This window comes from Urtica dioica, chromosome 3, assembly GCF_054948205.1.
Source record: "Urtica dioica subsp. dioica isolate 48M chromosome 3, U.dioica_male_clone48M_v1_H2, whole genome shotgun sequence".
In the NCBI taxonomy this organism is placed as follows: Eukaryota; Viridiplantae; Streptophyta; class Magnoliopsida; order Rosales; family Urticaceae; genus Urtica; species Urtica dioica.
This window is the reverse complement of record NC_142758.1, coordinates 4332851-4356558: the sequence shown is the minus strand read 5'-3', so window position 1 is coordinate 4356558 and position 23708 is coordinate 4332851. Positions and strand designations below refer to the sequence as shown.

The following is a 23708-nucleotide window of genomic DNA, read 5'->3' as shown; positions in this document are numbered from 1 at the left end:
ATCATGTGTTTGACAGGTACTGTAAGGAAGAGGGTGTTCAAAGACATCACACTGTCATGACAACTCCACAGCAAAATGGAGTGGCTGAGAGAATGAATAGAACCTTGCTGGACAAGTCAAGGTGCATGTTGTTCAGTTCCGGGCTTCCAAAGAATTTCTGGGGATAAGCAGTAGTTACAGTAGCTTACTTGATCAACATGAGTCCATCAAGTGCCATAGAATTCAAAACTCCTGAAGAGGTTTGGTCAGGTAAAATTCCTGACATCTCTCATCTTAGAGTTTTTGGTTGTTCTGCGTTTGCTCACCAGAAAGAAGGGAAGTTAGATCCTAGGGTTGTCAAGTGTGTGTTTCTAGGCTATCCTGAAGGTACTAAAGGATATAGGCTATGGCTAAAAGGGGATAGAGGTTTCAAAATTATAAACAGTAGGGATGTAATTTTTCATGAAACTGATTTTCCCTGCTTAGCGGAGTCTGGTGTTAGAAATACAAATGTTTCGTGTAGCACTAACCCTGCAGGTACTACAAGTGTTGAAATTAACCATAGAGTCACTTCATCAAGTCAGGTGGAGCAAAATATTGGAAATCCATAAAGTACAGAGCAAATCCATGAAGGTCAAAATGACCAATTCTTCAGTGAAAATGAAGATGGAGGGATAGGAGACATAGCTGCAACTCCAGACAGCTATCGTCTTGTCAGGGACAGAGAGAAAAGAACTTCAAGGCCAGTTGAGAGATATGGTTTTTCTACCTATACAGATCTCCTTGCATGCCTTTGTCTCAGTAGTGGAGATTCAAAAGTCAGAACCTGAGACCTGTGAACAAGCAGTCAGATGTTCTGAGTCTCAGAAGTGGAAAACAGCTATGAATGAGGAGATGGAATCTCTATACAAGAACAAGACCTGGGAAGTGGTAGAGAGGCCCAAGAATAAGTCAGTGGTTGCTTGCAAATGGATCTAAAAGGTCAAGGAAGCCAGCAGTGATTCTGCAAGTGTGAGATATAAAGCCAGATTAGTGGCTAAAGGATTTACTCAGAAAGAAGGAGTGGATTACAATGAGATTTTCTCACCGGTGGTCAAATATAAGACCATTAGAATTATGCTGTCTTTAGTGGCTCAGTTTAATCTTGAACTTGAGCAAATGGATGTTAAAACAGCGTTTCTCCATGGAGAATTGGAAGAGGTCATCTACATGGATCAGCCTGCTGGGTATGAAGTTAAGAAGAAGAACCGGGACCTGGTATGTCTTCTCAAGAGATCTTTGTATGGTCTGAAATAATCCCCTCGACAGTGGTACATCAGATTTGACACTTTCATCACAAAACAAGGGTTTCAGGGGAGCTTTTATGACACTTGTCTTTACTTCAGAGGGACAAGTATCAGAGAAGCTGAGTATCTGCTACTTTATGTGGATGACATGCTGCTGATCAGCAAAGAGAAACGTCGAGTGGATCACATGAAGGAAATGTTGGCTTCTGAATTTGACATGAAGGATTTGGGAGCAGCAGGGAAAATTCTTGGTATGAAGATTGAGAGAGATCGTGGTAGAGGACAACTTTTCTTAAACCAGCAAGGTTACTTAGAGAAACTTGTGGAAAAATTCTCAGTCAGAGAGGCAAAAGTTTCTAAGTTGCCTCTTGGTCCTCAAATTCAACTGTCCAAAGATCAGTGTCCAAGCAACCGAGAAGAAGAGGAGTTCATGCTTGATAAACCCTACTCTCAAGCTGTAGGTTCTATCATGTATGCAATGACGTGCACTAGACCAGATTTAGCACATGGTATAAGCTGTTTGAGCAGGTATATGGCAAATCCTGGTAAGAGTCATTGGTTTGTAATTAAGGGGATGTTAAAGTACTTGGCTCACACTACCAGTACTGGATTGTTGTACAAGCAATGTGAATCAGAGTATGTAACTGTAGAAGGATTTGTAGATGCTGATTATGCTGGTGACAGAGATTGTAGAAGGTCTACGTCAGCATATTTCTTCACTGTTTGTGGTAGCTGTATAAGTTGGAGGTCTCAGCTTCAGTCTGTTGTAACACTCTCTACAACTGAGGCAGAGTATATAGCGGTTACTGAGGGAGTAAAAGAAGGCATTTGGATTCAGGGCTTGCTAAGAGAATTGAATCTCTGTGATGGTGTTGCTGTTATTTACTCCGACAGCCAAAGTGCGATTCATCTGAGCAGAAATCCAGTGTTCCACGACAGGACGAAGCATGTGGAGATAAAATACCACTTCATCAGAGAAAAGATCGCGCAGAATGTGGTCAAGATAGAGAAGGTTTCCACAGAAGACAATCCTGCTGACTGTGGAACGAAAGTTCTACCTCTAGGGAAGTTCAGACATTGTTTGAACTTACTTGGAGTTACTAAGAGAAACTGACTTGGACGAATGATGATCCACATGTAATTCGGTTGCACTGGCCAGCGAGTCAGCTGAGGTAGAGTTTGTTCAATCAGCTGCCACGCTGGCAGAGTTCGTTAGATTAGGAGGGTTCTAAAGTCTTTTGTATTTTTTGTAATGTGCTGAGATATAAAGCACCGCCTCTAGTCTAGTATATATATGTGTTACAATATAGAGTCTGATGTTGATAAAAAAAAGGTTTATACACAAGAGTTACAGAGAAATCGGGATAGTGATTGAGTGGGTGAGAAATTGGGAAATTCTTCTTCTTCTCAGGGTAGCTTAGATCGCACGTTTCTTTGTGCTAGTAATCGAAGAACTCGGATTGTGAGTCTTCGAGGAACTGATAGTGTTCCAGGTTGTGTGTTTGATCGGAAAGACATAGTGCATCGAATTCCTGTGGGGAATTCCGGGGATTAGGTCAATTGACTGAACCTCGTAAACAAATACCTCGTGTTCTTCTCTCGCATGGTATCTGTTTGACTAATTGTCCAAGAGAAATAGGAAACGAATCATAACAATTTAATATAACTTATTTAGACAATTGCAATGGAAAACACTTGATAAAATTGAAATCACAAGTTAAAGACCAACATGAGATAATTAGGCAAGAAAAACAGTAAATAGGCGGCAAGAACACAAAACTAGGAAAAAGAGTAACTACGCGCGTTTTTATCTTTTGTTCAAATCCAATGTGGATCCTAATTCAAGTCAGGGCATGCAAAATCCTATTTTAGATCCTTTATCAAGCAATCATCAACTGCGGTGAAGAATCTGATTACCGATTACTGAATCGCACAAGATCTCTCTCTCTCTCTCTCTCTCTCTCTCTCTCTCTCTCTATATATATATATATATATATATATATATATATATATAATGAGTCATAGACCCTTAAATACAAGACTATCGCTCATGACTTAGTCCTAACAGTTTTAACCGATTCTAACTAAGTCTTCAACTCTTATATGACGTGGCCAAATGATAACTTGATAAGACTCCATTGGTCCACATGAGCAATTACAATATTATGTTTTTTCATCTCTTTGATTCTCAATTTAAATTGAGGGCCAATGCTGACATTGTCATGTATACACCAACAACATATAATTCACAAAGTTATGGCGCCATGCAAGCTCGAAAAGACGATGTTGGAGGCTTTCCTTGGCTCAACGACCCTTTAGAGATCCGAACGGAGGCTGAGTGTAATTCATCATCGAGGACAAAGAAGTCAAGAGGATCTTTGCGTCCACAGCGCCTCCATGATATCCCAAACTCTGGCATTGTGCTCCTCTAGGTGGTCAAGCTCGATGGCCACCAAGACGCAAATACATACTCAAGCTTTTGTTTGGAACACTTTTGAAATGCATTTTCGTTTATTTTGGAAAATTTGGAGTATTAAGTTAAAAACATGGTTGACTTAAAGAAGAGAAATGTATTTGATGTAATGAGTGAGTCTGACACTGAGTCTGGGGTTTTATTTTGAAGAATATTATCACGATAGAGGATAAAGAGATATAAATAAAAGTATAATAGAGTTTGATTTTTGGCTTGACATTTGTCAAGTCAACTAAAAAAATCAACATAGGGATAAGTTTTGAAAAATAATTAAAAGGCCTCTCTAAATATATAACAATATAAAAAAATTAAATTTTGTCATATAACTAAATTTTAAATCGTCACGAAATTTTATTAACAAAACTATAAAGATATTAATAGTTGTAAATATTCGTTAATAATTATATATAATCATCATACTCCAAAGACATAAATGAAATGATAAAAATGTTCAAATAATATTACATCACCGTACTGATTATTTACTTAATATTCATAGCAAAATTTTTAATTTTGGTGATTTAATTGCTAAATAAATTGTAATTAAAATGTAATCTTTGTTTTGTTTCGTTTTTTTTTTTTTGTTTTTTTTTTTAAACCAAACGGAAACAATCGAGGGGTGATATGTGATCGAGTTCTAAAGAAAGAAAAGGACAAGTGAGAATAGTTTGCCGGATGAACGCCCGTTATTTCGTGGCGCCAAACAGACAAAAGCTTTCGCTTATTAGCCACACAAAACAAACACGACACATCTCCTCAGAATCGATTCCAATGGCTCATTGCAATCAATCCCCAGCCTTTTCCCTCTTTCCCAACCCTAATCTCTCGCGCGCCGCCAACAAATTCCCTCCGTTTTCCGTCCGATGCTCCACGAACCCCTCCGACGCCGACGATCCCAGCGCGGCGGAGAAGAAGAGGCTGTCGAAGCAGTCTTCATGGGAGACGAAGAACTCCGAGGGCCAGGACTACCTATATCGCCTCGGCAGAGAAGCGGAGAACATGAATATCGCCGTTGGAGCTAAATCCGGCGTCATCGACGACCTCTTCGCCGGAAATTTCCTCGGCCGAGACTGTAAGGAAATTTTCACGCCCTAGGGTAGTGGTCGTTGTGCATTCGTGATGGACATTAGTGAAACCATTGTGCTTTTAGTTTCTATTGAAAAAAAAAATGTGAAATTAATTACATTTTTGTTGATGGTTTGTCTGATATTTGGCAGCTGATATTGTGTTTGACTATCGTCAAAAGGTTACAAGGTCGTTTGAATACCTACAAGGCGATTACTATATCGCTCCAGTCTTCATGGTGTGTTAATGTCCATAACCAAGTGTTTACGTATTGCTAATTTCTAGAATTTTATTGCGGTAAATATTCAGATTGAAGCTTTTGTCCTCAGAAATTTTAAGTTTGGCTGTTTCTTTGTGACAGGATAAAGTTGGTAAGCTCTGTACAAATGGGGAAAAAAGAAAGGTCCTGCTATTTTTATGATTTTTAAACTTGAATTATAGTTATCTGATTGAACAAATTGAAGGTATACAATTGTTACCGAGATTAGTGATAAGACTTGCTCGATATTTTTCCTTGATTTGAAGACTTGCTATTTACACTTACACTGATCTTTTCCATTTTATATAACAAAGCTCTGACCTTGTGTTTTTCTTTAATGTCTTTTTTCCGGTCTATTGGTTTACTTTTACTTATTTCATTATTTATTGCAGTATGCCACATCACAAAGAACTACCTTGCTCCCATTCTCAACACCAAGGTTCCTTTGATCCTAGGTATTTATCACATTGACCGTAGATAAACATGTAAATTAAAAACGTTAATAAAGAATAGATCAAGTACCTAAAAAATTGTTATAAAGAAGGGTCCTTGTTGTGATCAGTGGTTTGACGTTCAGTTAATCCTAGCTAATTTTGGTTGTTTCATAGGCAATGTTTAAACATAAAAAGTTCATTTTTACGTAAGAAGCCATGCGGATTCAGGCATTACACACACATACATATATATTATGTGTGTGTATTTGTTGTTGATAAATGTGGATATCTAGTCTTCACCCGATTAAGACTATGAGGCCCTTGTAGTTTGGCTAGAAGACCATCCCAGTGGCCTCGAGTTCTTAAGTTTCTGGGAAATGGATTCTTGCATTATTCCACAATGCTATAAGTGTAAAAAACCATATATTCTGAAAACAGCGCTCTTTTGCTTATAGGAATTTGGGGAGGAAAGGGGCAAGGAAAGTCATTTCAGACTGAACTTATATTCCAAGCCATGGGAGTTGAGCCTGTTATTATGTCTGCTGGAGAATTAGAGTCTGAAAGAGCTGGTAAGTCGACTTGTGCACTAGTATGGCCTGTTACAACCACTGTGACTGGCGTGTCTCTTGTAAAATTCTGGACTCAAGTCTTTGGACTTATGTACTGCATAGGTTTCTTTTAGAACATATTGATGTGTATGAACTTTGAACAATCGAGTTTACATGTCTAGCAGTTTTTTTTAATACACCTTTGTGCTGATTCAAGACTCTCTTTGGTGATGGTCACTTGATAAATATTCTATCAAACTCCCAAACTACAATTTTCCAATGCAGGTGAACCAGGGAAACTGATTCGCGAACGCTACAGAGCAGCTTCTCAAGTGATCCAGAACCAAGTTAGAAGTTTTCCCACTTTCACTAATATATGTATGTCGTGGCGTGAAAATTTAGTTAAAGTACCTTCTTTAATGCTATCCGCATGCTTGTTATTTTTTATTTTAATGTTCGTCCATTCACCTAAATATGAAATGCCTTTGCATAACATATATATATATATATATATATATATATATATATATATATATATATAGGTTAGATGTTAAGGTGAGAGTGTTATTCAATTAGCCAGAGAAACTCCGTGATTGCCAAGTTGGTATATTGAGCTAAATTTTAGGAAGATATTAAGAACCATAAAAACTTTTGAATTTGAGTTTCATCGTGGATGAGTAAATGGGTGAGCGCGTTAGGAGTGGTAGTCATGAAAATAGATCAAAATTTTGAACCAAACAGTGTACATTCCTGGGACTCCTATTACTTTCTATTACCTCGTACCAAACACACCCTCATGGTAATGACGGAAGCAGTTGAAGATGTGGATGAGTTGCATCCACTGATTTTGGCTGAATAAAAGATGTGTGGGGAAAAAATTGTATCAAGTATGGATTGCTAGGCATACATTCCGACAATAAATTTCCTTGGAATTAGATTATCGACCACCAGAACAATACTACTAGAATTGGTACGGTTCGGCGGTGCATGGATGAATCCTGCTCTATTTTATAAACAAAAGCTTCTCTTGTCTATCTGGTGTTTCTTACATAGAATACATGTGCTGTGATAAGACAAATTTAGAAGGCCTTCGAATCCTCATCCATTGTTTCGGGGAATTTATGTGGAGTTGAATGGAAACTTTTTTGAATACAGGCAGAATAATGCTTTAGGAACAATGAATATTTCAAGATTGGTAAGGCTTGAGTGAGATGGATATTCTTTTGCTTATGAACATGTTTTAAGGACGGAAATAGACAAGAATATTGGGGGGCTGGATGATTTCTTTTTCTTAGGGGGGGCTAATCTGAAATTTTCCCATGTAAATAGAAAACAAAATTAAATAATTAGAAAAAATGGTATTTGAGGGGGGATGGGCGGGGGACGGCCTATGCCCAAGGTGGCTCTGCTTGGGCTGAACAAAAAAATTGGTGATAGAAAGAATTGAACTACCGAGAAGCTGATAAATTTATTACCCGTGATCCGTACATAAAAACTTATCATTATAGATCAAAGGGTTTGTGAGCTAGAGAGGTCAGATTTCTCATTCTGTTATAAGAAGCTGGTTTTTTTTTTTTTTCAGAGGGAGACTGTTATAAGATCAAAGCTGACTTAGAAATGATGTAACAGGTCTCATTATAACTTAATTTTTAATTCCATACAAGGTTGTTTTTATTTATTTATTATTATTGAAAAAATTATACGAAAATGGGCATAAGTCTGAAGTTCATAGAAAGATTTTCTCTGTTAGCGCAGAGGATCCTTTGGGCATTGCCGAGAAGATATGAATGTACCCAAGATCTAAAGCCAAATAAGGATACATGCCCGTATTGACATTTAGTTTTGAGGCAAAGCTTATTCACAGCTACCAAATAGCATTGCATTTCAGAAGTGTATAGCCAGTGCTAGAAAAGAACATATATTATACTGCTAGGCTGATTTAAGGTACATTTGAATTTGTACTTGATCTATATTCAAGAGAGGTCTTAGTATGTTTATTATTGCTCGTCATGTACTGCTCAGAACTAAGATTATTTTTTTCCCAGAATCAAACAGTCTGCAAGACTTGGGTGAATCGAAGTTTTGCTAGGTGTATAATTATGCAATTATTTTGATGCCATTCTTGCTGCAGAATCAACGAGGAAGTTATGTATGCCAAACTCGGAATTCCATGTAGAATTCTCATTGGATTTTAATAAAAGTGGACTTTAATCTTCATGTGTTTCTAGTGTAGTTTAGTCATATCTGGTTTTTACTGTATCAAACCGCATTCTTGTGAGAATCCTCTAAATAATAATACATATGGTTGTTAGAACTCGATGTTGTTTGTAATAAACAAGTTTATCGTGGTGACAAGTATTACTACATTTTGGATATTATAATTTTATTTATTATAATTTCTATTTCTGGAAATTGGAACTCGTAATCTAAGTCACAATTTTTTTCTTATTTCTCAGGGAAAGATGAGTTGCCTAATGATAAATGACATTGACGCTGGCCTTGGTAGATTTGGTGAGTATCACTGTTTCATATTTTTTATGGAAATCTTAACTAAGTTTTCCTTTATGCTAACATCTATCTAACCAAGGTTCATTAGTGTTCAATGTGAACCTTGATCAAATTAATGGAAGATGTATTGAAATGCGATAGAGATACAGATTTTTCGGGACTCACTCACTCTCGTACTCATTTCATGTCCTCTTCATCCACGTTTTGCATACTTATTTATAGACCCAAATACAACTACAATTTTAAAATCGTCTTTAACTAACTATTTATCACAATCGCTCTATCCCATATGATCCTAATTGAATTTTTATGTATTCCATAGTTTTCCTTCATACAAAAAAAGTGACTAGTCAGACTGTATTTTCCTGTGTTCTCTGTAATGTAGGAAATACACAGATGACAGTCAACAATCAAATTGTTGTTGGAACACTTATGAACCTGGCTGATAATCCTACAAGAGTAAGTGTTGGGCAACAATGGCGAGAAGGAGACTTTACACACAGAATCCCTATCATTTTTACTGGGAACGATTTATCAACAATCTACGCCCCATTGATTCGTGATGGAAGGATGGAAAAATTCTACTGGTAGGTAATTCCAAGTTCTGTGATCTCAGGCATTTTCATTAGGAACGCTGCTCTGTTTTGTTTACATAGAGGGTTGTACAAAATAATAAAAACATGCTGGCTGTTTTTGGAAATTAAGTAAAAAGGTGGTTTGATTGGATGTCATAGGGTAGTAAGTCCAATTCAGTCTTGAACTGTTACTGGTACATAAAAGCTTATAGTTTTTAATAAGTACTGAACCGGTTTGGCTTGTGTTTATATGTCGATTGTAATTTTCTTTACCTGATATTAGAATGATTGTTGGCTTTTGATGATTTTATGAAGGCATATTTAGAGTAGGTTTCAAGGTATAATACTGGATATGTAGTTAAGAACCACCTGCCTCAACATCTGTCCAAATAGAAGAAAACAAATTCGAAAGAACATCAATGTTTGGACGAAACTTTTACCCTGATACTCCAATCTCCAGAAATCTTATTATGGATGATGCGGTTCCTTATTATCCATATAATCCAGACAACTAGAAATAAATCTACAACCAAATGTCAAATACCAGCATTTTGTTATTACTAGGCATGTTATTCCATCATTTGGATGCATATATTTCTTTAATTACATCCATCACAACTGTTCTGATTTCTACAAGTACTTCAGTGATTTTAAATACTTAACAGCATTATAGCTCTAACCACACTTATTCAAAATCTTGCATGGTTTGCAGGCAGCCAAACCACGAAGACATTGTGAATATTGTTTGCAGAATGTATGAGAAAGACGGGATATCTAAAGATGATGTGATAAACATTGTGAATACATTTCCTAATCAAGGTACGAGTCTCCAACCCTTTCAGGTTTGATTATTATAAGCCTTTTTTTTCTTTATCTTTTCTTTGGGATTAGCTGGAAAGATGACACAATTATTTCAAGCGTATAGTGATATTGGGTGTTCTGGCTGTTTAATTTATCAATCTGTTTATTTTTGTTTCTTCCTATAATGTTGGTGGATGAGCAGCACTGGATTTCTACGGCGCTCTAAGGTCTCGAACGTATGACAAGTCAATTTCAAAGGTACCATAACGATTATCTGGGAGTGTGATTTAAGTATATAAGGCCAATCGTATACGCGTCTAAAAGCATGATTTCTGGGAAATGATTAGTTTGTATGACCATATATTGTAGCTAATTTACCTAATGTCTTCTATATAGTGGGTTGAGGATATTGGAGGTGTCGACAAGCTAGGAGACAATCTTCTCAAGAAAAGAAAAAACGAAAAGCTCCCTGTTTATACCCCTCCAAAGGTAATTTTAGTGATATCAAAATAATATTGATAGATAGTCATCTGATGATGTATTATAACACCTATATATTGCCACTAAATAAAATGAATTACTGCCTTTTGTACGATTTTTTTTTTTAAACAATAGATAGCTAGCACTGTTAACTCTGATGCTAACGCATTTTTGTATTCAAATTAGCGTAGGGTTTTTTTCTCTTTTGATTTTTTGTTCTAGCGTTGGTTTTTTCATTGTACTTCTATCGTGAAAGATTCAGCGTGCATAAATTCTGCAGTTAATTTGCCAAATTGTAATGAAAAATTGCACAAATGAATACAGTTATTCAATATAATCGGTGTGTATATTTCCCCTTTGGAAACTTTATGTCAGATTCCATCCTAGTCTTTTGCAGATCTGTAGAGAGAGAAATTTGGGCAATTTTCTGCTTCTGAAAATACTATTTAGTTATCGGCAGCTAACATGGTTAATGCTCTATGTTTAACTCATAGTGATAATGATGAGTCTTACTTTACTATTTTATTGATGAACAGCAAACAGTTGAAGCTCTGCTCGAATCAGGCTATTCTTTGCTCAAAGAACAGCAGTTGATAATGGGGAGTAAACTTTCCAAGGAGTATATGAAGAACATGGATGACTAGATTGTGAATCTGGGTATTTTTGTTAAAAAAAAAAATTATTATTATTTTTTACTTTAGTTTCTGGGGCACTACGATTTTGAATCTGTAAAATAAATATGTTTATTTAATTTTTTTTTTAAGAAGATTTCCTAATATGTTGAGTTAAACTTGGAGCATTAATGTTTGGAAAATGGTGTAGGGTTTGCATAATCTAATATTTGCTCATTTGGCTTTGTACGAAATTTCAACTTCAAATGTAATTTCTTAAGAAAGACAGAAGAAACAAAAGAATTTTTAGCGATATTCTTCCGGAAGCAGAAGTGCTATTAATTTGTAGGAAGAAAATAATTCAGGAACACACTACTAAACAAATTGTAGTTTTTTTTTTTCGAAACTAGACAAAATGTAGTTGAAGTAGCTTTTTTTTTTTTTTTTTTTTTTTTGGGGAAGTAGCTTGTTATCGCTTAAATATACTTGTCACATAGAAGGTACAAAAAATTGAATCTCACCCATCTCGAGTGTTTAATTTGTGCTTGCGATATCAATGAAAGGTCCAAAATGGATTGATTTGATATGGTAATGATTAGAAAGGAAGATATATCTTTTGCGCAGAGAAAGAGTTCCTCAGCAGTGAGATTACAAGGAGAGATTCAATGTTAGAATTGAATATTGGAATTTTGTCGTGAGAAACGGGGTCCATGGCGATGCGACTATCTAACCATTTTAAATTTTAAAGTTTAGATTTAGCAACTTTTCAAAGTTGAGGCAAAATAGCAAAAAATTGACAACCACCCCCCCCCCCAATACAATCGATGAAAAAAAAACCTTAAAAATAGCTCTCGATCGATATTGGAGATCGTCGCCGTCATCACCGTCGTCATCTCCGTCGGTCGTCGTCGTCATCGCTGTCCTCGTCTTCGTCGATCGCCATCGCCATCGCTATCCTTGTCTTCGCAGTTCCTTCTTCGTCGATGAGTACAAATTTCCGTACTCATCGTCAATAGGTCAGGATCTCGTTTCGTCTCGTCGTCGTCATCATCATCATCATCATCATTGTCGATTTCTTCGTATCAGGCGCGAAGCAGGCTGTTCGTGTTCGATCGCCGTAGGAGATCGGAATTCAGAGATCGTCGTCGAGTTTTTCTGCATCTTCTTCTTCTGATTTATCGCACAGTGAATTAAATTTTTTGAAAGCATGATTAAATTTTTTGACATCTTATTCTTCTTCTGATTTATGACAGTGGATTAAAATTTTTTGAAAGTATGATTAAATTTTTTGACATAGTCTTCCTTTTCTACTTTTGGTTTATCGAAGAGTGTATTATATTTTTTGAAAGCAAGATTAAATTTTTTGAAAATAATTAAGGATATATTAGTTCTTTTACATTATAAGTGGTTATTTTGCATCAATTTGTGAAACATTGGCTATCTTGCTAAACACTAAGTTTGAAATAACTATTTCATACAAAAAGTCCTTTAATCAATGACCTTAAAATGAGTTTTTTTTTTTTTATATATAGTGAACGACCCTATGATAACAAAATTTAGGCACCTCCTCTTTAAATTAAACTTATAATATCACACAAATGCCTTTTTTTCTATAATAAGTTAATAATTAAGAATACGTATATCTTTTATTTTATAAAACCCTAATAAAAAAAAAAAAAAAAAATCATGCATCCCTAGCTCCACCGTCGCCGTGCCATCTTCGGTGAGAACCTCTTCAGCGACCTCCATCGTAATCATCTCCGGCGACCTCTCACATCTCCGGTAAGAAAATTGTTTTAATACTAAATATATGCTTGCACTATAAAAACATTTAGAATTGAAACATTACTCCCTAAATCTATCTTTTAATCGTTATAGTTGTACATAGGTTAAGGTTTATCGAGTTCGAATCAATAATAAACTTAAAATTCATGGTTTTCGCGGTACCTACATTAAGAACATGAACAGTAGTCAACTGGTCAAATTGGATCGACTGGAGCTAGTCCGGTTGGACCAGTCGGACCGGTCAGACCAGTTTGACCAATCAGATGTATAAATAATTTTACGAAAAAGTAACATTTTAATGTATTTATTAATTACTAATTTTTTCACATTATGTTGTTAATAGGTGAATGTGCCGGTTTTTTGTCATGACGTTTAGCTTAATTGTATTAATTGTTTTAGCGTGATAATTTAAATTAAAAATCTAATATTAATTTTTTCTAGATGGTGCAATTCCTCTTTTATAACTCATGACATTATTATAGGTAGGATGGTTGATGTTGTTATTTATTTTTATACGACGGGGAGTGAAAAAAGAAAGATGAAGGCTCATATGAATGACTCTCAAAGAATGAAGATATTAAGAGCATATTACTAGAAAACGAAAAGTGTGCGGCAATTTTCTGTTTACTCGATAGAGTATCCGAAAGATTTCATATTGATAGAGAAGTTACAGGCTTGAAATTGGGTTACAAAGTGTCCAACGTTAGACTAGATGATGTCAACTTTTATCTTGTGGATCGATATGGCATGTCGCAATGCAAAATGATGTTGCATGTTGGGCTTATTCTAAAGACCAAGACAAAGGTTAGAAGAAATTTGTTTTACATATTAGTAGTGGAAAATATTCGTCTTGAGAGTCTTTGATTTTGCTTGTTTTGTTCTCCGGCCTCATGTCGAACGTAGTAATCTTACCTTTCGATCTGCTCTTTGTGTCTTTCTTGTTATGGTGAAGGTTAAAAGGGATATATTTGTTATGATCCAGTTAGTCAAAAGCTTTATGTCTCTCATCATGTTGTGTTTCTTGAATATATTTCCTTTTACTCTATTTCCTCGGATACTCCAAATTTGCATAAGTTCGATCTCACACGCATTGATCCCTTTGAGTCTTATACGGTTGATACTTCTAACCCTACAGATGATCACACTCAGCTTATCGATACTCCCTCTGCTCCTATTGCCTCCCAAAATGAAGCTTCAACGAGTGTTGATTTATCGCCTCCCATTCCAACTTGTCTCCCTCAACGAACCCGTAAGTCAACTCAGTTACCTGATTTTGTTTATTCCACTATTCTATCTCATTTGCTTCCTTCTTAACTTCTATACACCAACTCCCTGAGCCCTCTTCCTATAAAGAGGTTGTTCTTGACCCTCTTTGGCAGAATGTCTGAAGAACTCTCTGGGTTGTACAAGACAGGTACTTAAGATATTATTCCTCTTCCCGATGGAAAACGTGTTATTGGTTCTCGTTGGGTCTACAAGATCAAAACTAAGTGTGGTGGAACTATCGAGCAATACCAAGCTTGCTTGGTTGCTAAAGGGTTTGTTCAGCAGTATGGCATGGACTATGAGAACAGTTTCTCCCGTTTCCAAGCATGTCATTATTCGTACCCTCATTGCAGTGACATTTGTTCATCAGTGGGACATCTCTCAAAGATGTTAATAATGCTTTTATTAATGGGGATCTTCATGAGGAAGTTTACATGGTTCCTCCTCTTAGTGTTCCTCACAGTTCTGATGAAGTTTGTAGATTGAAGAAGGGCTTAAACAAGCTCCCCGGGCATGGTTTGAAAATTTTGCCATTGTGATATCATCTCTTGGATTTCATCATAGTCCACATGACTTAGCCCTCTTTGTCAAGTGCACTTCTTCTGGTCGCACATTGCTCTCGTTGTATGTTGATGATATGATTATCACAGTGGATGATGTTGATGGGACACTTAGCTCGTGATTTTGAGATGAAGGATTTGGGTTCCCTACGGTACTTTTTGATAATAAAAGTAGCATACTCTCCATGTGGCTATCTTTTTTCTCAATCTAAGTACATTGCCGATATTCTCGATCAAGCTCGTCTCTCGGACTCTCACATTGTTGATACGCCTCTCGAGGCTAATGCTCGTTATTCTTCCTCGGATGGTGTTGCTCACCCCACTTGGTATCGCACTTTGGTTGGTTGCTTAGTTTATCTTACCATCACCATGCCACACATTGCCTATGTCGTCCATATTGTTAGTCAATTTGTTGCCTCTCCGACTACAGTTCACTGGGCAGCACTGCTTCGCATTCTTCGATATCTTCGGGGAACTCAGTTTCAAAGTTTGCTCTTTTCATCTACTTATTCTCTTGAGTTATGTGCTTACTCGGACGCCGATTGGAGTGGACATCCATCCGATCGTAAGTCTACCACTAGATTTAGCATATTCTTGGGTGACTCCCTTATCTCTTGGAAGAGCAAGAAGCAGACGGTTCTCTCTCGATCTTCTACAGAAGCTGAGTATCACTTCATGGTCTCTACTAATGTTGAGATTGTTGGTTTAGATGGCTACTCGCTGGCTTAGGTATCTCTCTTTCGTCTATCACTCTCATGCATTGTGACAATGTTAGTGCGATTCAGATTACTCGTAACTCTATTTTTCATGAGCGCACGAAGCATATTGAGATTGATTGTCATCTCACTCGTCACCACTATCAGAATAGGACCATCACATTGACGTTCATCACTTCTGCCATGCAGATTGCTGATTTGTTCACGAAGGCTCATTCCGCTCCACGTTTTCGATTTCTAGTTAGCAAACTCTCTAATACTTTAGATATTTTTGCACATATAAAAACCTAACCTCCTTTTGTCTTTCCCTCTCTCCCAAATTCGTCTTCCTTCTTTTTGCAAATTCTACAATGAACACATTATCATATATAAGACCAACGTACTATTTACTAATTAAAGAGTAGTGAATTTAATCTCTACTGGGTCACAACTCTCTAGATGTAAGTGGCGTCATTGCTCTATATTAGATTCATTTCTTGTATCTTTATTTTTACCCATGGTTTATTGTGTATTTGTTCAGGTATCTATAGGAGTATCTTATCACATCGACTATTAAAATATTGCGTGTGACCTTTCGTCACCGTTTAGAAAATTTCACAAGATATAATAATAACCGCTTCTCTTAATTCTATTGCGACAAAAAGCATTACTGTATTTTTAATACTTCAATATTTTGATGTAATGCTAGACAAACATTTGAGTCATATTTTTCCATCTTTTAGCTTTAAACTTAATATATAAGTAGCGAGAAGTTGAATAAAATGAGGAGCGAGGGACAACAAGTGCATGAATGGTCACGTGTCGGTGAGGGAGTCTATAAACAGTCGAATTGGCCTTTTTTTTTTTTTTTTTTAAATCCCCATTTTCCATCATATCACATGACCCTCTCTTTTTTTCTTCTCTTTTTTTTTTTCCCTTCAGTTTCATGCTCCGATCCAACAACTTTTTCTCGCTTTCCTTTCTCTTCCTCCTTTGGACGCCACCATATTGATTTTCCACCGACGAAGGATATTATCTTAACCGATTCCAATACATACTTACTCGAGCACGTGCTTTAATACACCGATATATACATATATCACAAAAACACTAATTCGGAAGAAAAAAAAATAGCAGAGTTCGTATTTACAGAGCTACAGACTGGCCGAGTTAAGGACGGTTGCGATTCGACTCACTGGGTGGAATCGGAGACGGAGAAAAAGTCGAAGGAAGGTGAAGAAAGTGAGAGAGAGTTTCATGGAGTTTTTTAACAAAATGATTTTCCCTGTCCGACGAGTTTGGATCGCAGTCTCTGCCCGAGTTAAAGCTCCCAAATCTGGTGTGTTTCTCTCATCTTATTCTTCTTCTTCTTCTTCTTCCCTACGCTTTTATTAATTAATTCCATATTTTGTTTTGTGTTCATCTTTCGGTGTCACTATGAAAATTCTTTTATACGATTTCACTTTATTCTTACTTTATTGCTTGTCTAATGTGTCTAACGTAACTGACGGGTATCTTGATCATATATGTGATTGATATGTTGTTTGTATTAAGTATTAACTAGAATAATTATTTCTTTTAACTTTATTTTCTCTCAAGTAGAATAATTTACTTTTTCTTTTATATATTCTTTACTGATGAGTGATGATCGTCGGTGTTAAAATCACAGAAAAACACAATGTAGTGAGCTGTGATTGAGACGTGCGAACCATACATAGTATATACATAAAAAAATATAAAATAAAAAATAAAAAAAAATTGATGATTTAGTTTTTATTCTTCTTCGTTTTTTTCGATTTTTTTTTCAAATTAAAAATAATTGTATAATATACTTCGTTTTAAATTAGTTTAATCGACAGATGGTGATTTTGAACCAACATGTCGTGGTTAAAAAAATAGCAAAATATTATCGTATTGAATGTTTGGTTTGGTGGGCTAGGACCAATAGTATGTTGTCTACGTGTTAATGGATGCATTAGGAGCCACGTAGAGAAGAATAGTCGCACTATATCGAAGATTTGAGAAAAAGCTTTTTCCTATTAAAAAAATAAAAAATAATTTTTTTTTAATAATTATCTTTTTTTTTTTTTTTTGGCTGCGAAGTAAAACTATTAACGTAATCCTCCACCGTAGGAAACATATACATATTTATGGGTTATTATTTTTTAATCTATTATTATGGCTATCATATTTTTGTTGGAGGCAGTATATTGGAATATATTTAACTAGATTGCAACAGTTTCTGGAAAGCAATATACGCAAGCTCAAACCACCTATTTAGCTTTATTAATAATAATAAAAAATTAAAAAAGCGGCAATGATTTCTGATGCATCGTAATCTGCAGTATATTATTTCCCATGACATTTATCAACTAGTTTCATATTTATTTAGCATGAATTTCCTTTAACTCGTTTTTATGTTATTTTATTTTATTTTATTGCATCAGGTTTATTATTATTTTTTGCATTCCGCAATACGCGTAAACTATCCACGTTTTATATTGGCACCGTATTATTTCTCTCTGTTTTTTTCCTTCAAGTCAAAACAAACATCCTTCGATTATATTATCCAGTCCTTTCTTGTAAGTTAGTGTAATTTAATTTGAAGTTGATTAAAGCACACTAGTCGTGATTATTGGAGAGAGAAAAGATATGCTATTAAAAAGATAAACGAGGACAGCTTCAACAAAGAACAGTGTCTTTTAAATATATATTGGCCGACATTATAACAATGAGTGAGTCCATATTCTTGTGATTTATTCTATTTTCTATTTGCCCTATTTACGTACTCATTATCTTTCTTTTGTTTGATGAACAACTTTGTTTCTTCAAACTTAATCTATAGAGACCACAAAGTTCATTGAATGCGTATTTAATTCAACTAAGTTTGGTGGCACAGAATTGTATATGTAAATAATTCGAAAGTGAGTTTTCTCGTGCCACACTGTGTGTGGTTCTCTACTTCTCTTGTACTCAGAAGAGATTCCCCAGTATGTTTTCAATATATATAAATACTTTTGTTATTATTTTTTAAAATCTTTTTTTGCTAAATTTTTTTTTTTGTCGACACTTTTCCTATTCTGTATGATTTATTTATTTATTTATTATATATGTTATTTTTCAATTTTTTATTATTAATCCCTAATTTTTTTTTTTTTTTTTTTTTTTGCAAACTGAACCAGAAAAACAATAAAACAATCTGATAAAACTAACACAATATAGCAGAGCAACAACAACCTAACAGACTAGGAAGCAGAGGCCAAAAAATTAAAACAAATCCGAGAAACAAAAACCAACCACATCAAAAACCAAACACGAACAACTTGTCTCGAGAGAGCTAGATTTGAGTTGGAATATACTTTTAATATTTGAGTAATTAAGTTGAGACTTTGATTGAGGATGGGTATTGGATTATACAATTACTACATAGAAACTAAAACAAAGAGCACAACAATAAACTCAGAGCCTAAACCACAAATATTTTTAATATTAGAACTTTTAATTTTAGGTATTAGAATATTCTCCCCTTATCTTTCTTAAAAAATATATAAATAAACAGTCTCTCCTTATCTGCCACACATATCCACTAAGGTCCACTTCAACAACCACATTTTGTGCCTTCAACGTACTCAAAACAGAGTCTGATTATATATAAATAACTCCACACGAGTGTCTATCGCTTATTGCGCCGAGGGATAATAAAGATCCGCTTTGAAAATAAATTATAAAGATCAACATTTTCTTAGTGCAACTTTTTGCGCTACTCACTTTGTCAAGTGCCGTAACAAAAGCCTTTCAAAAAGATTCGAATTAATTTCCAACTTTATGAAGAAGAATCACAGAACAAATATTTTCTGGTCCCTTTTTCTAGGATATGTGTGTTTAGGGCCACAAAGATCGACCGCAATAACTCATACAACTCGTCTTTTTACTTAAACCGTGATAGCTATGTTAGGTAGTGTGTTAATGAGTAAATAAAAATTAGGGTTTTTTTTTATGTAAGGTTTTTTTTTTTCTTTTAGCGTACAAAAGGATATATAAATTCACGAAAAGCTATAGCGAATGCGATTGAATCACGTATTTTTTTTATCCAGAGAAGAAAATATTATATAAATTATTAAGAAAAACTTGGAAAACTTGCATTGTTTTCACTAGTGGTGTAGAGAAGAATTGATAATCTATATACTGAATCAGAAACTATTTTTTTTAATTATATTTCAGTTTTATATCACAGACGATTATATTGGAATATTTTTTAATTCTAACAAATGAGATCTTTTTAAATTTTAATATTAAAATCATTTTTAATATTTGTGGGGGAGAAAACCCCAGTGGAAAAATTACTGTGAAAAAGAAAAAGAGACAAACAAATAATTGTAGGAAGAAACGGTTTACAAATCTCATTTTTGGATTCTTTTCCCTAATACAACAAACCACGTGTCTCTCGCGCGCTGCATTGTTTTTTCAACTTTTTTTCTCCTACAAATATATATAGAAATAATTAGGAAATTAGCCATATTTACACTTTTAAATTATTATTTAACTAATTTTTTATAAATATTTGATAAATAACCAACTTTTATTACTATTACAATTATTTACATTATTATTTTACAACTATTTACAACTAATTATACAAAAATTGACTATTTATTAAATATTTACTAAATATTAACTTAATAACAAACTATACATGTAAATATGACTATATATCTATCGGACCATTTATTTATTGCCTATACCTTCCTGTGATCATTTAAAATTAAAACCCTTTTCGGATAGAGTTACACTTGTCTAAAATAAAATTAGTCCTATACGTCTCCTTGATTTTTAATCATTATCGCTTTTCATTAAATATTAAATCCAGTAAATCAACTGGTTTCTACTCGAAGATCTGCAGCCGAATGTGACAGTTTTCTAAACTCATCCCCAAAGTAAAAAAAAAAAAAAAAAAAAAAAAAAAAAAAAAAAAAACTAAAACTAAAACAATAAATAGCACGAATCACTTAAAAGTATATAGAAGTAAATTGAAATTCCAATCTAAATTCCTGCCTAGTGTTAACAACCAAAACACATCATTCTTTTAGGCTCCGTTTGGAACCCGGAAAATAAGAGAGAAAGTGAAAATAATAGAGAAAATGAAAATGTAAGAGAAAATAATAGAAAAAGTCAAAATTCTAATTGTGTTTGAAAGTCATGGAAAATATAAGAGAAAATTGACGGAAAAATAACGATGAGACTAAGGACGGAGTTAACTCAAGTCCAGGGTGGGTTCTAGCCCTCTCCCCTTCAAATTTTTTTATTTACATTTTTTGCTCATTTTTAAAAAAATTTACATTTTTTACCCTAAAATATTTACACTTTTGACTCATTTTTTAAAAAAAAATTCATTTTTACCATGAATTTTTTTTAATTATAGCCTCCCTAAATTATTTTTATTTACATTTTTTGTCCATTTTTAAAAAGTTTTACATTTTTACCCTAAAAAATTTACAATTTTGACTCATTTTTTAAAAAAAATTTCATTTTTACCATGATTTTTTTTAATTACCCCCTAAATTTTTTTATTTACATTTTTTGCCCATTTTTAAAAAGTTTTACATTTTTACCCTAAAAAATTTACACTTTTGACCCTTTTTTTTTTAAATTTCATTTTAACCATGATTTTTTTTAATTAATCCCCCTAAATATTTTTATTTACATTTATTGCCCATTTTTTAAAAAGTTTTACATTTTTACCCTAAAAAATTTACACTTTTGACCCATTTTTTAAAAAAAAAATTCATTTTTACCATGATTTTTTTAATTAGCCCCCCTTAAATTTTTTTATTTACATTTTTGCCCATTTTTAAAAAGTTTTACATTTTTACGCTAGACAAATATGATCCCCTCATAGACAAATGTGGAGAGATTCTCATTTTCCATTTGATTTTCAAAGGAAAATGAAATCCTCATTTTAGTTATACACTTTCTCTCGCATTTTCCATCATATTTTTTTTCTACAATATTTTCTTCAATCTAAACAACCTAAGTAAAATAGGAGGGATTTCTATTTTCCTTTCCCTCCTATTTTCCGGGTTCCAAACGGAGCCTTAGGGAATAAGCTACAGAAATGATAAGATTAATGCTTAAAAATTACTTTTATTTTATCAACTAAGAATAAACAAAGGGCCTAATCAACTTAAATATTGACATTTTTCAGGTGCTGGGCTTTTGAAGCTGCACAATGATGTGCAGAGTTGTGGATATCAAGACGTACAAGTGATGTGGGAAATGCTTCAACGATCAGAATCAGAGCCTATTAGTAGTCATCAAAATCACCCTCACACGCGGAAGATGAGGCCGTTTTGGAGAGTATTAGTGTGGTCTAACACGAAAAAATCCAATTTTTCTGCGAGTCGGGCTTGATTAACATATGGAAAGTTCAACCATCAAGAAAGCAAAGTGGTACATAAATAGATACCCGTGATGATACAAATAATGTATTTCAAGAAGACGTTGGGCATTAGATCGGCTTTTTTACGTTCAAATAAAATCTTCCATTGATTATTCGGCCGATTTCAAGGTTTGAAATACTGATACCAACGAACAAAATATGACTTCCATTGATTATATAATGGCTACGGACAAAATATTTATATTAAAAATACTATTATCAACACAAATTTTTTATCGACATAAATAACTATGGATGTTTCAAAAAAAATATAGATTCATATTTCTCTTAAGTGTCATATATTTGATGCGAAGGAAATTTTGATCTCGTATTTAAATTGTCTAAAATGTATTTTTATTTTGTTTCAATTGACTTCGGTCTATCGATTTGTAACTTCTTAATTTAAAATTGGGTAGAAAAATTACATCAAGTATTTTGCTTGAAAAATCATTTTGTAAAGGACCCGCTCTTAAATCTTGTACTTTTGTTTGGTCAACTGATAACTTTGTAACACCAACAAAGTGGAGGTCATTGGTTCAATCGCCACCGACAGCAATAGCCTTTAAAAAAAAATAAGGTCTTTATCTCTTCGGTTCTCATTCTCCTATTAGGTGCTCTAGTCAAATAAAGCATTTTATCTAACAAGAGAAAGTGAAGTTGAAACTAAGTTCATAAATCAATCTCGTTGTGAGTAGCCACATAGGCCTTGTGATCCAACTCTTCCGCTGACCCTTAGTGTCGTGGTCCTAGTGGCCCAGTCATGCTAAGACGTTTGATCATATGCAAAGCCAAGCCATGTGAAAAGCAAATCAAGTCAATTATAGACTAGATGTTGGTTCTTTTCAACAAGAATCCTTAGGTTTTCATTCATTTTTTTAGGTTTATAAGCACGAGATTGGTAATAGATATTTTTCATATAGGATGTTTGGTAATAAATAGTTTTGGACATTTCTCTCGCTCGCCGTCCTTAAATTGGTCCTGTCACTCGCCGTCTTTGACACTTTTCTTTGGGAAACGCTCTTTTGAGTTTTCTCAACCCTTCTTGGGCCGGGCTTGGTAAGTCTTCTTGTTGGGCTTTCACATTATTTTTTTAATAAGGAAAACGACCTATTTGCCATTGCTTAAAAATGTTTTTTTTTAACGTTTTTACCACTAAACAACAAAAATGATACTTGGACAATATGATTTGATTGGGATGAGGATTACTCCAAAGCGAGCATAATTAGCTAGTGCTTGTACTTGTGTGATCTTATAGAACTTTAATACCAACTTGTCCCAAAAAGCCTTATAATTCCCATTAAATTTCAAGCGTCAAGAGGAAAAGAAAAATGTAAACGTGTTAATAATTAACATTTATTTACTAGTTAATAGATATTTAGCCACTGTTAGATATTTATTTGTTAGTTTGTTATATATTATCTCCTAACTTCTAGGGATATTCTTGTACGTGAAATTTGTATATATCTCACTTATGAGATGAATAAAATAACTATTGAGAACAGATTCTCTCATCTTCTTGCTGTGTTTATTTCACTCCTTGATTAATATACTTTTATGATATCAAAGCTACAAAAGTGTATTTTTCGATTGAGGCAGATATAAATATCACATGAGTAAACGAAGGAACTTGTTCTAAAGTGTCTTCGGACTATGTCCAACCAACCTTCAAAATTACTCCTACAACAACTTCTAAAAATTTGATTTTGCTTCAATTCTCGTCCTTAAAGCTAAATGGACGAAACTTTCTATGTTGGTCCCGATCGGTTCAATTGGTCATCCGCGGCAAGGGCAAGATGGGTTTTCTCGATGGCTCTCTACCTCAGCCTACTCTCTTCGAGCTTATTTCCACCGATTGGGATATAGCAATTCCATGGTAATGTCGTGGCTTATCAATTCCATGGAGATGTCAATTGATGAGATTTACTTGCTCCATCCTACTGCGAAAGC

The 23708-nt window shown here is 34.4% G+C and overlaps 2 protein-coding genes across 2 annotated transcripts; both read left to right on the top strand.

Moving 5' to 3' along the window:
- Nucleotides 1-4414: 4414 nt before the first annotated feature.
- LOC149402160 (P-loop containing nucleoside triphosphate hydrolases superfamily protein) lies at nt 4415-11367 on the top strand. Its single transcript, XM_089610054.1, has 12 exons — nt 4415-4810; nt 4956-5041; nt 5165-5174; nt 5455-5517; nt 5952-6065; nt 6330-6391; nt 8501-8555; nt 8938-9139; nt 9840-9946; nt 10131-10186; nt 10325-10417; nt 10945-11367. Exons 1-12 carry the CDS (start codon nt 4510-4512, stop codon nt 11050-11052), a joined length of 1257 nt encoding a protein of 418 aa, XP_089466180.1. The 5' UTR covers nt 4415-4509; the 3' UTR covers nt 11053-11367.
- A 4679-nt stretch (nt 11368-16046) lies between these two features.
- On the top strand, nt 16047-21874 carry LOC149402159 (elongation factor). Its single transcript, XM_089610222.1, has 2 exons — nt 16047-16664; nt 21528-21874. Exons 1-2 carry the CDS (start codon nt 16583-16585, stop codon nt 21731-21733), a joined length of 288 nt encoding a protein of 95 aa, XP_089466348.1. The 5' UTR covers nt 16047-16582; the 3' UTR covers nt 21734-21874.
- The last annotated feature ends 1834 nt before the right edge of the window (nt 21875-23708 follow it).